At 35.8% G+C, this 13,086-nt stretch overlaps 1 protein-coding gene across 3 annotated transcripts in view; it reads left to right on the forward strand.

Annotated features, from left to right (window-relative positions):
- Nucleotides 1–1,338: 1,338 nt before the first annotated feature.
- Nucleotides 1,339–13,086, forward strand: part of LOC131071180 (protein MID1-COMPLEMENTING ACTIVITY 1) — a 44,729-nt gene continuing 32,981 nt past the window's right edge. Inside the window, exons 1-2 of one of the 3 annotated variants that reach the window (XM_058006896.2) lie at nt 1,339–1,536; nt 2,533–3,471. In XM_058006896.2, the coding sequence (XP_057862879.1) occupies nt 3,055–3,471 (417 nt within the window). In that variant the 5' untranslated portion in view covers nt 1,339–1,536; nt 2,533–3,054. Of the gene's footprint in view, nt 1,537–1,578; nt 1,849–1,897; nt 2,322–2,532; nt 3,472–13,086 lie in introns of those variants that run through there. The other 2 variants (XM_058006897.2, XM_058006898.2) reach the window with 2 other exon arrangements.

The following is a 13,086-nucleotide window of genomic DNA, read 5'->3' on the forward strand; positions in this document are numbered from 1 at the left end:
TATGATGTTATAATTACTGTCAAAATTAGAAAAATGAGTACAAAGAATATCAATGACACTTATCTCTAAAATTGCATGTGAAAGATGACTTTGATATGACACTAAAACTAATTTAAAACTGTTGTACATTTTACCTCAAACTTTACACAATATTTTGATTTTTTACTTATGCACTTTTACTCTCTAATTTCTTGAATTCCTTAACATGTTATTATTTGAACTCCCAATTCCAATAAATTATTAAAACTAGAAAAAACAATCCCTAACAATTTTAATAAATTTTTATTTCATGAATTGCCTAATATGTTATAAACTCCCAATTCCAATAAATTACTAAAACAAAATTTACCATTACAAATATACCCGACTCCGCCATATTGCGTGGCGTATAACACACTATAAACGCAAGAAGTTGACTGACGATCGACCTTTCGTTGCCGTGACTTGTAGTGGAGGCCAAGTTTCTGTTTTCTTCTAGATACTTCCTCCATCATTCACTCCTACTATGCCTTGTCACTCATGTACAAATATTTGTTAATCTACCTCCTCTCCACTTGGTATAAATATCCTCCTCCATCTCCACATGGAGAAGAGGGACAAATACATAGGTGCTAAAATTGTAGTTGTAGCCCCCAACACAAAAAACAAAACTCATTATTAATTCCAGATATCTTATTAATGCCCCACCCACTTCAAGTCACAGCTAAAGTTAAAAAAGGATCACATGATGGAAAAGGTTCCAAGGCCCTAGTGGCGGCCACAAGGGAATATGTATGGATCTCCTATCAACAAGCTTAAATTATAAGCCATTTAAAAGGAAATGGGAATAAAGAGATTGTCTTGGGTGAAGGTTGTTCTCATAATTGAGTTTTTAATTAAAGGATTGAAGGATATATAGATTTTTTTTTTTTGGTTTTTTGGGTTGTGTCAGGTTTTAGTGCAATGTCCACTTTCTTTGTTTTGGATGTACATTTTACTATCAAGTGGGGTGACTTTGGCGAGACTAGTTTTTGGGGATGATTGTAATGGTTCCCAAGTTATGATCATCAAGTAAATTCGACTCACAAGAATCAATCTGAAGATTTATATGAAAAGAACCTAAATTCTTAGTTATCTACGACATCCATAAAAAGACTTAAAAATTTGGATGGATGTAACACAATGTCATATTTATTAATTCTACTCAACTAATTAAATTAAAGAAATTATTTTTTAATTAAAAATTAGATGGATTATTTGTAATTAAATAACCGAATAAACTGTACCTACCATGTTAAATATTATTATACAATTCACGTCGGTGGAATGCCACAAGCCTTTACCAAAGGCGTTGATGGATTTCCGACAGTGAATATGACTTATTTTATAAAAGCTTTGAGTCCGGAGGAAAAAGAGCGAGCGTACAGCAGCGCTGTGCAGGAAAACATAAAGAAAAACGCATTTTAAAGCATTACGGGAAATATAAACAGTGGTGCAATGTAGCGATAGCGAAAGGGGAGGAAGTTAACGGAACGCTTCTCGCAGCTCAACGAAGAGGTACGTCGCGGTTTTGAGTCTCTTTAAGTTTGAGCACATTGTATGTAATGTGAACTGGGAAGCAGTTTTTAGCAGTGGATTTATGTTTTTTTTTTCGTTTTCTTTTCACTGTAAATCTGAGCTTCTGGACTTGGAAATTTTGTGGGCTTCTGTTTATATACGGAGAGATTGTACGGCTGATGCTATTTGTGAAGTAGAATGGTTTGATGAGAGCAATTCGTATGAGAAATTTAGAATGGTTTTAATTAGTTTTATTAATGTATGAGGTGTTAAAGCGTATGAGATTGAAGACATTGTTGCTTCTTTCGGAAGGTTGGATATTCTTTTGAATGGAATTTTGAGTTTTTGGTTTGTTTGTGAGAGTACTTTTTTCGGGTGTTTTCAGAGAGCTCATTGATGTCTGCTCTTGAGATATTTAGAAAATTGAGAAAAATGGTTTGAGTTGTTACTTCAGATAAATCTGTTTCAGTATTAGCTAAGCATTCCATTACGAAGAATTGTTCCTCTGTTTTAGTGTTCTGCATATAATATGCATGGATCATTTCTTATTTTGTGCTGAGCATCTTGCTTTTCTCTAATCTGAGCTTGTGTGAGCGGCTCTTTATTTGAGCTATAGATATTTGTTAGCGTACTTTTTTTTGCGTTTTCTGGCGTTTTAGAAAGCTCCGAGATGTTTAAGAGAAATACTTAAAAAATGGTTTGAGTTGTAAGGCTTTGGGAATAATCTGTGTCACATTTTTGAAAGAAATTTCAAGATTAACTAGGCATTCCGTAAAGCAGAATTGGTAAACTGTTATAATGCATGGATCATTTCTTGTTTTGCGTTTAACATCTCACTTTTCTCAAATCTGAGCTTGTGTCAGCAGCTTTTTATTTAAGCTATAGATATTGTACTGTTCCTGATTTAACATGTAAGCAAGTAGAGCTAAATTATAGTGTAGCCTTGCCTATTTGACTATTCTTTAAATTTGTTTGATATGATTTATAAATGTGCAGGGGATTGGAGGTGGAGGTCTATTTGAGGAAAGCAAAGAAAATTCCTTCAGAGCTCCCCGATGCCTGGCGCCTTTTGCATCTAACCATGCTTGGATCGTGAATGCATTTGGGGTTTGTTAATTTGCATAAATTTGAGTATATTTAGCTTCATTACAGAAATCTCAGTGCGTTTGGCAGCATTTAATGAAATTTGCTTAGCTGGGAAGAGTCGCTTTCTCATGTTTCCTATATGCGCTTGAGCTTTCACATAAATACCTATTGCTAAAGAGGATCGGAATGGATTAGGTGTTTTTGCATAAATTTGAGGTGTGTAGCTTACATTTCAGGTTCGTTTGGTCACATTTTGACGAATTTTTTGAGTGACTTCAACGGAGAGTTTTGTTCTATAGAGTATTTTGATCAGATCAGGAAGCATTTAATGAAATGTAACACAGATTCAGGGTGTTTAAGTATTATAAATGCTGTGATGTTGAGGATCTGTTACAAAGCAGCCGCTTTGATTGTTTTGAAAGGGTTTGAGTGATGAGGGTAGGAATTCCATGGGAAAATATGGGCGATCTGGCCAACGTCGCACAGTTGACAGGGCTCGACGCGGTTAGACTGATTGCCTTGATCGTGAAGGCGGCCAGCAATGCACGGATGCATAAAAAGAATTGCCGTCAGTTTGCTCAGCACCTAAAGCTTATTGGGAATCTGCTGGAACAGCTTAAGATTACCGAGTTGAAGAAATATTCTGAAACCAGGGAGCCTCTGGAGCAGCTCGAAGATGCTCTCAGGAGGTCTTATGTTCTCGTGGATAGTTGCCAGAATAGGAGCTATCTGTATTTACTGGCAATGGGGTGGAATATTGTGTTCCAGTTCAAGACAGCGCAGGTGGAAATTGATAGATATTTGAAGCTTATTCCTCTCATCAGCCTTGTCGACAATTACAGAGTCAAGGTCATTATCTAAAACTCAACTTTCCTATTATTTTACGCCATTCTTTTTATTTTTAATTCCTGTTATTAAGGTCAAGCAGTATATGTGGCTCTTCATTAGCAGGAGTGGGAATGTATTGTTATTATGTGGCGTTCTATTCAGTTCCTAGTATATTAGAAAACTGTATGGAAGGAAGTTTTATGCCTTGCCGTTCACAGTTGCTTCAAATCCTCCTAGATCCATAAAACTCAAGTGTCAGCCGAGATTCTCTGGATATCTTCAGAGATTTATTAATTTGGAGAAATGGAATATGGCTTAATGAATTTTTTAGAAGGTTTTTGTTATTAGTAAAATCAAACAAACAAAAACTCCACAGTTATATTTTTTGAAGTCTCCGGGCCTTCGCTGCTTGTCCACACTTAGCTGTCATAGCCAACATCAATTCCCACTGTTTTACTGAACAACTATATCACATTCTAACTCAATTGTCTATCCCGAAGACTATTTTTACCCTTGAAACAGTGCAAATGTATTTATATATAATTAAATTTGATTTGCACTTCTCCCGTTTTCGTGTGTAGTGTTTAAGCCTTTTGTTGCTCCCATAACCTGGTGAGCAGTAGACTCCAGATCTTTCTTTGACTGGTTGGAACGACTGGATTTAGGTACCCACTGGATTGCGTGTTTGTTAGTCAATATGACAGTTTTGAGCAACTTTTTGAACTAAATAATAATTCTTCCTAGCAAAGACTTCTGTTATAAAGGAACTTTTACGGATGACATACCGTTTCTCTGAAATGGAACTTTTACGGATGACATACGGTAGGTAAATGCCGGTTTTTACCCATTACATTTTCCCAACAAACAACATAAGGAGGGGGTTATTAATATATTATGGACCGCCATATTCCATGCTAAAACATCCACACAGTTTTCGGATGGAATACATGGTTGGTTTGAGGAAGAAGGGATAGACTAACTGGCATACACCTCTTTTTTAGCGGCTCCCCCTCATGCTGTCTTAGTCCTAATCATTATACACCTCTTTTTTAGCGGCTCCCCCTCATGCTGTCTTTGTCCTAATCATTTCATTCTGTTTGACAGGATATTCATATTAGATGTCCGTACTTTAAAATTATATTACTCCATAATAATGTCGGTGGAAGCTCCCTTTCTTTGTATTCCATACAAATGATCAAGTTATGTAATGTTGTTAAATTTTGCAAGCGGGTCCCGGCTGTCATTTCCCTCCATCTATGGACAGCATCGTTGTCTACGTGGTGGGGCCCTATTGAGTGGATTATTATCATCAATTTGTTCGTGCGACCGAGACCATTGTCGACCTTTGTATGTTTTGACTAAAACTACAATCAATGAGCAGTGCGTAACTACGTTGAAACTTTTCACGGGGGCCTTTTAGTATCCAATCTATTTTGGAGACTATTTTGACGGAATGCTCCATAGTAGGTGGCTGATGCATAACGTTTTTCTTATTTTTGACGTCTTTTAAATACTAAAATCCTCCGTTAACTAAGGGGACCGTTACTGATGGTAGGTGACAAAACGAAACAAATCGACGGGTGCTTTTTTTTCCCTGGGATTTAAATAGAGTGTGCGATGGGGCATTATCATCCGAAAAGGTAACTATCCGTGAGCAGATGTGGTATGTACAGTCTGCAGGTCAGGCACAGATTGCAGTCTCTCTCGTACGCTTGCCAATTTGATTATTATATTAATCAGTATTTATTGATGAAATGATATAGGGTTGGTGGGCTTCCTGCACGAGAAAAGAAATTGGTGACAGATGATCTTACCTACTGTTTAATCTGATGTTTTAGATCGAATCTGGTACATAGTTTAGGTTTACTAAACACCTAACTACTGTTTCTTCACACACATAGAGTAGTTGTGCCATCATGCCGATAGAAGCTGTATTTGAGCGACATGTTGCTTTAATTATGTTGGTCAAAGCTATAGTAAGAGATTCAGTTTCATGGTCATGTCACATGAACATTTATGGCATCCTAGTGTTTTACAGGGGGTTTGGGAAAATAATGGTTGGGTTTAGAAAGTTAAAGGGAGATTCCTGTTGCCCATTCATCTGGTGCAAATGAAACCCGATTGTACTTAGCCTGGAGGTCTACATACCGTGCCCTCTCCAGATTTGAACTTGTGCCTTGAAGATGGAAACAAAGGGAAGTTTTAAGTGAAGAGACCTGTAACTGGAGCTCTGGACAGCAATTACTCCGTGTTCTGTTTGCTTGTTTAACTAGCTGGTTTCTTTCCCAGGGTTTTGTCATCTCAATGAAAATGTATGAATTAGTAGCTATGCATTTTTTCAGTCACTGGTATTTCAAGTCAAACCACTGTGTAGCATGTTCAATATTTTTTGGAAATTACTTTGGCCTCCTCCTGAGAATTTGAATCTGTTTCCTTATATTACTATGAATATTTAAATTCAGAACCCCAAACCCACTTTTTCTTGTCCAATTATGTTATGATACTTTTTGCATCCTTACAATGTCTTGGAGGACAACAATCAATCTATTTATAAAGCCAAAAGAGCAAACAAAATGATAGACAAATTGCTCCAAGCAGGCTGTCGGCATTCTTAATATCTGAGCTGTTCCTTTGGAGTGTTTGCATTGTCACTTGATTTGCAAATGATCAATCTTCCATCAATCAGCATGGCCATCATGGCCAGCTGTAGTGACTTGTAATGTCCACACTTTGAAATAGTATTTAATAAGAAATGATAATATTAAAATTAAAATATAAAATAATAATAACAAAATATAATATTATATAATTACAAGTTAATTAAGTTTTAATGAAAGGTCAAGAGGCATGACATGGAGAAGGAGGGGAGCATGTAAATGAAGGAAAGATTAATGGAAGAAGAAAAGAAATGGGAAGTAGATAAGGAAGTGACTCTTTCAAATGGCAGAAATTATGAAGGGTTGCATTATTTCAAGAGGGTGCTAATTGTGAAAGGTTGTGTCTCTTTCAAAGGGCAGAAATGATGAAGAGTTGAAAGATGTGGTAACCGTGAAAGGTTAGGTTGTGTCTCTTTCAAAGGACAGAAATTATGAAGGGTTGTACTATTTCAAAGCGGGGAATTGTGAAAGGTTGTGTCTTTTGCCAAAGGACATACATGATGAAGAGGTATGACCTCCCCCTCACATTGGGAGATATAAAGGGAAGAAGGTTCATTTGAGTAAGGGATCCAAGGGAGATTAGTCTGGAGAATAATATATTATTCTCAAAGGTGGCAATGAAAAGTGGGGACTCCATTTTTATGAAAGGTGGTTCCTCAATCCTTGTGAAAGGTGGTAACTCTTTCACCAATAAAGTATAAAGGAAACATTATTCAACTTAGAGCAGAGGGAAGAACAAGATAGCAAACCAAAAATTTGCAGATCTGCAAATCAGTAATCAGCGACTGGGCAAAATTAGGTCATTGGAAATGGGGACATCACATGACTACATACATTGGGCATCAATATGTATGTTGGAGGTTCCATTCTGTATTCAGTTTCAAATCTATTATACACAATGACTGTCCCAACTTTGTTTGCTTAACCACTCACCATTTTTGAGACATGTCTTGATATCATTCTGTTAAATCCTCTTTCTTATACCAATCTACTATAGGTTCTTAGGCATCTTATTTCAAGTTACATTCAGTACCAATATTGTTTGTAAAGTCCATTCTGTGTCCAGATGTAAAGTTACTATAGATAATGCTGCATATGCTGCAATTTGGTTAACTATGTCCCATTAATTAAGGTGCCAGATATCTAATTTCCACTTTTTCTAGATCAAGTCAGATAATATGACTAGTTTGATCTCTTGATGAGGGTATATTCATATAATTCAATTCTCAGCACACGGTAATTTTATGATATATATCTAAGTAGCAAAACCTGGGGAAATCCACAGCTAACTGTGGACACCTGGCACTTACCACCTATACTGTGCCATTTAGAACCATTTTGCCTAGGTTATTCTATGAACGAGTCAACACTGGTCAAAACTGGGTCAAATTGGGTAAAACTGTCAAAAAAAGGCGAAACTTTGAAAACAGATGTTTAGGACATTGTTAACTGGGTGGTTTTATCAAAATTGTGGCAATTGTTTTTTTTTTTCCCTAAAAACCCTGCAAAATTCATTTTTTCGCTTTCAGGCAGCAGGTGAATAAATTTTCAGACTTTCCTGGGTGGTCATGAACATCAAAGCAGACATTTTGTAATCATCAATTTAGGGCTATTTTCAGGTATGGTTTAACATGATCAACCAGTTGATCTAGATGAGATTGATCCAAATTTGGAATGGATCGCAGCCAATGAGGAGCTTACATTTGATGAAGAATATTTGGATATCTTGAATGAGGTTATGGATGATTGTAACCATGCTAGTTTGGAGCAAATGGTTGCAGATGTAGGGGCATTGACTTCCGCTTCACATATCTTGTCATGGCTGCCTTAGAGGCTATTTGAATGTTGTCTTTTCCAATAATGTTTTGTATACAAGTTATGAGTCTATGACAATATGCACCCCAAGACTGGAAAATTGATACTTCAGGAGAATTTGAAAGTAATTAGCAACATTGAATATTTATTTTTCTTAATTAAAGTTTGGACTTCGTTCTTCTTTCTACTCACTCTATTTGGCATGAAAAACATTACTATTTTGTAATTTGGTTTGGTAAACTTAAGTTTTTACTCTGGTTTGATTGAGATCACTTATGGGGGGATCTCTTACCAATGGCTTTATCGCTAAGACTACTACTGGGGAGCCTTAGTCCCCAAGGCATTATCACCTTGTTTAAACCCATGAACACAGTGGCTCAGAAAAGGCCCATAGCATGTGAGACCACAACAATGTTGTGAATTGACCACTACATTGTGCCCTTATCAGCTCATTACAGTTTTTTTAATTACATGAGTTGCAGACTTCAACCCTGTTATAATTGGCTCTTGTTTGTCAAGAATGAGGAGGCCTTCGACATTGTTAAAGGATCGTAGAAAAACGTTGTTTGAGGAGATCACTATTGAGGGGCCTCAGTCCCTAGGGCATCATCACCTTTTTCAAACCCACAAGCTCAATGGCCCAATGAAGGCCCATAGCCTGCGAGCACAACCATCTATTGAAGGCACATGTTCTTTGAGTTTAGTAGCCTAGTAGGGGTTTGAACCTTGGTAATGTTGTGACTTGAACGCTACATTGTGCCCATATTGCCTCATTACAAATTTTTTTAATTCCATGTTTTAATGAGTATTTAGTGTCTTAATTTGTTGTGTTTTTCCTATTTTAAAACCCATGTAATTGAATTCCATTTGCACTTTTTAATTTGCTGTTTTGTTACCATGTAAGTACAACACTATTATGATAAATATTACTGCATATATAAAGTTGTCTTGACATATTACTCTCTTTGGAACTTGAGCTGCATTATAATGAAATAGAAGTTTGTTTTGGAAGTCTTTCTTGCTCTTCTATTATAGAATACATGAGTTACAGCCTTCAACCCAGTTATAATCAGCTCTTGTTGTCAAGAATGAAGAGGCCTTCAACATTGTTCAAGGATATTAGAAAATCATTGTAGGAACATTGGCTGGTATTTAGAAATTTGGCTTATAAAAGAGAGAATAGAAGGAGATGTGAAAGGAAGGAAATATTTTATTACTGTAATGTTCATACGTGCGAAAATGAATTGGGTGTTGTAGATAACACACAACATAGTTATCATTCAACATATAAACAAAACACAACTTTATTGAGTGAATACTAACCTAACTCACTCATGCCTTGCCCTTTTTGTAGCATTAATAAAACTGCACCAGAACAATCATTGTAGCAGCCCTCTCTGAAAATGAAAATTTAACAAACTAGAAATTTCTTTGGAACAATGCCCAACATCCTTCACCACGAAATGGCTTCTTTTTTTTCTCTTCAGAGGCAAGTAGGAGAATAGATTTCTCATCACTTCTCTTTGGCAAACGTTGGGAAAAATTCTCTTTAATAAAAGACTGAGGCAACTCTCTTTTAGCCATTTGTTGGAGGCAAAACTTTCATGTACCACTCGACACAACTTTTCTATTAGTAGGGATGATCCATACCCTCACTTATGGATTGTAACCCTAACGTTGGTGAATGAAGATGAATTGATGGAACCAAAGATAAGATTTCTAACTAGCAAAAGTGTGATTGGAAAGTTCATAGATTATTGGTCTATTGTGGAAGAATTGTGTATATAGAAGAAAAAATGGAAGAATTGTAGAAATGATATTCCCCCAAAAAAGGTTTGTTCGTAGATATCTTTCAAAATTTGGAAGGTAGAGATAGGGATTGCTAGGGAGAGTGCAAGTATAAAACAATCTGAAATTACTAGCTCATACACACATCATAGGTACAACAATTACTAGCTCATACACACATCATAGGTGCAACAATGACTAGCTTATACACAACACAAGTACAATAGCAACTAGTTCAAGCATACATCACCTATATCCATTGTGAACAATCCACACATACTTCACATGGTAACCTAAAGGTCAATTTACACAAGGGAAGTGAATGCAACCTATTGTATGCATCATCAAACTACCTGATTCACTAACATAGAAACCCGCAAGTAGATCTCATTGGGAAAAGGAATGTCTGTGCATCCCATACTACATTGTAGGTCCTATCCATTTTCCAATCCACTGTCATCTATGATGACAATCAAGCATCCCATACTACTAGATGTCCTCAATAACAAGGGGACATGCATAACAATGCTCACAATACCTAAGGTCAATAAGAAGATTCACGCAACTCGTTAATCATCTAGGTCATCAAACCACTATACAATTTACATAATCAAGATGTCTTATGGCTATACCAAAGACCCAAGGCTATCACATATACTATCAATCACACAGTTTGAATTAATATTCTAACTAGAATATCCCTTATTAGGCCAACACCGCATGATATGTTGATGCTAATGCTGAACTCTTGAGACGGGTAGATCTTGGCATCCATTGCTTTTATGTGTAAGGCTTGCATGCCAATTTAAGGCCTGCACGTTGCTGTAAGGCTCACATGTCGTTGATGGTAACCATTCAATCCTTTAGCATAACATTGGGCAAACATTGCCTACATTTTGCTAGCCCTAAGATTTGCATACCATTAGCTAAAACCATCCAGGTTTCTAGAGTAACACTAGGCAACCACGCTTGTATGTTGTTGGCTCTAAAACTTGCTTGTCACTAGTAGAAACCTACTATAAGCATTTAGAGTTACACATGGCATCCATCACCTACATGCTACTAGCCCTAAGATCTTGCAATGTCCCCACTTTGAAATATAATTTAATAATGAATAATAATATTGAAATTAAAATACAAAAGAATAAAAATAAAAATAAAATTAAAATATGAAAGAATATAATTAAATATAGTTAAAATTTGATTATAGTTAATGAATGGTCAAAAGGCATGAAATGATAAGTTGTGACTGTCCCAAATATGAGGTATAAAAGGGAGAGGAGAACTCATTTGAAGGAGGGATAATTTGGGAATCAGAAGTGCAGATTTGATTGTGAAAGGTTGTGTCCCTTTTAAAGGGCAGAAATAATGAAGAGTTGCCCTCTTTCAAAGGGGTGCTAATGATGAAAGGGTGTGTCTCTTGCCAAAGGGCATACATGATGAAGAGGTGTGACCTCTCCCTCACATTGAGAGATATAAAGGAAAGGAATCGAAAGCATCTAGTGACATCACCATGGATCAGATCAGATCAGAACTGTTATTAAGTTACAGGCAGTAACATCCTTGTTCTTGGTGGTATGCATGGGGATGTGCTTAATATGTATGCTTAATATATGAAGCCTGATAACATTTTTATGCAGAATTTAGTAGTAATATTAATATAGAATGCAATATGTATGACAGACATACTTAATTTCATATATATTCATAGTACAACAAGATATTGACATATTTACAGTCCCAAGCTCTTGACCAGTTCTAATTCCTTTTTCTCAAGGAGTGGTGTGATGCTGTTAGGGAGAGGCGGAATAAAACCATCTCATGATAGATGAGCCCCGAGGGTGAAAGAACTCATGATCTTGAATTCTGGGCTGCATGCTCCAAGGGTGAATAGACTGAGCTTCTGGTAATCTGGGCTGCAATAGGGAGATGTTATCATCGTGCCCAAGACAAGCAAGTCTCCCATCCAGGATTAGAAATTAGAAAGGGATTAAGATTAGGCCTGAATAAGGACAATGTCTGATTGTACTATGAGCAACCCTAGTCATTAATTCGTAATATCTGTAACATGGTAGGTAGTAATGTATGTTTCCCTTTGGGAATTGACAGCCTACAAATAAGGGACATTACAGGTCTGTATGCCAGTGGCATAAATTATCCCGCTATTTATGGGGTATGACTAAACAACTTCTGGACAGAGCAAGCTCCTTGATTGTGGTCAATTTGGAGCATCAATAAGTGCTCTCAAAGAGTCCTTATTCCACTAGTGTTGTGTTGTTTGAGAAATCAATTCCTATACCTTTCTCAATTCAGCATTGTGACATTAGAAAGTATTTGGACATAGATCAAAACATGTTATGGGAAGGGTTTATATCATGGCTGATTAATCCGGTTACTTTACTTGAAATGGATCTGGTAAACTATTCAATTATCTTCAAGGTCTTGGGACAATTTACCAACACATAAGTAATACATAAATCCATACAAGCTCATAAGGAATCAAAGTCTATTTACTTCAAACAATTATTATTTGAAATTATTAGACATGGTTAAACCATACATTAATATTAAATAAAATGCCATACCATGGTGGTAATACTTACCCTTGTAGTTGGCGAAGGCACCCTTAGAAATCCAATCCTCTGCTCAACACAAATCTAGGTGTATCTTGAGAGCGGGCAGCCATCCCTTGCAAATAAGAATACACGTTGATCACCTCATTAGATTTTGTTTGCTTAATTTTATATCATTATTAGATATGATTTATCAAGTGTCTTTAACTCATTCATAGCTACCTAATGCAAATTACAACATCATATTGAAGTGTTGTCATGATCCCTCTTTGATCGTTATATATAGCATAAATGAAACAATTATTATTATTAATTAATATAATATTTATCGACAAATAATTATTTGAAATTTATTTATTTATTAAATATAATTATTTTATTAATATTTGTTAATATTTATTATTAATAATATTCTTGAAATATTTAAATAAAAATAAATTAATATTATATTATAAACATAATTTATATATGAAATATTGCTAACTGATGTTGTACTCCCTTATTATAATTAATATAGAGATTCTACTATGGAGATAGTCTTCAGACATTGGTCACATATGGTTTCCAAATCTAAACAGTTATATTATTAAAGAGCAGCGATAACTCACTTATACACAAGCAGTGATTGAAAGACAATGTACAACAGTTAATAAATGGCACGATTTTATTATAAAGATTATTAATAAACAGAATCAGATTCTCGTGGAATGGTAGAATCTGTTTGAGTTTTGGCATCATGATTGGACTACGATTTACATCCTGAAGAAGTCAACGATGAAGATATGAAAGAGTGCCTCAAGACT

Source organism: Cryptomeria japonica, chromosome 7 (assembly GCF_030272615.1).
Source record: "Cryptomeria japonica chromosome 7, Sugi_1.0, whole genome shotgun sequence".
In the NCBI taxonomy this organism is placed as follows: domain Eukaryota; kingdom Viridiplantae; phylum Streptophyta; class Pinopsida; order Cupressales; family Cupressaceae; genus Cryptomeria; species Cryptomeria japonica.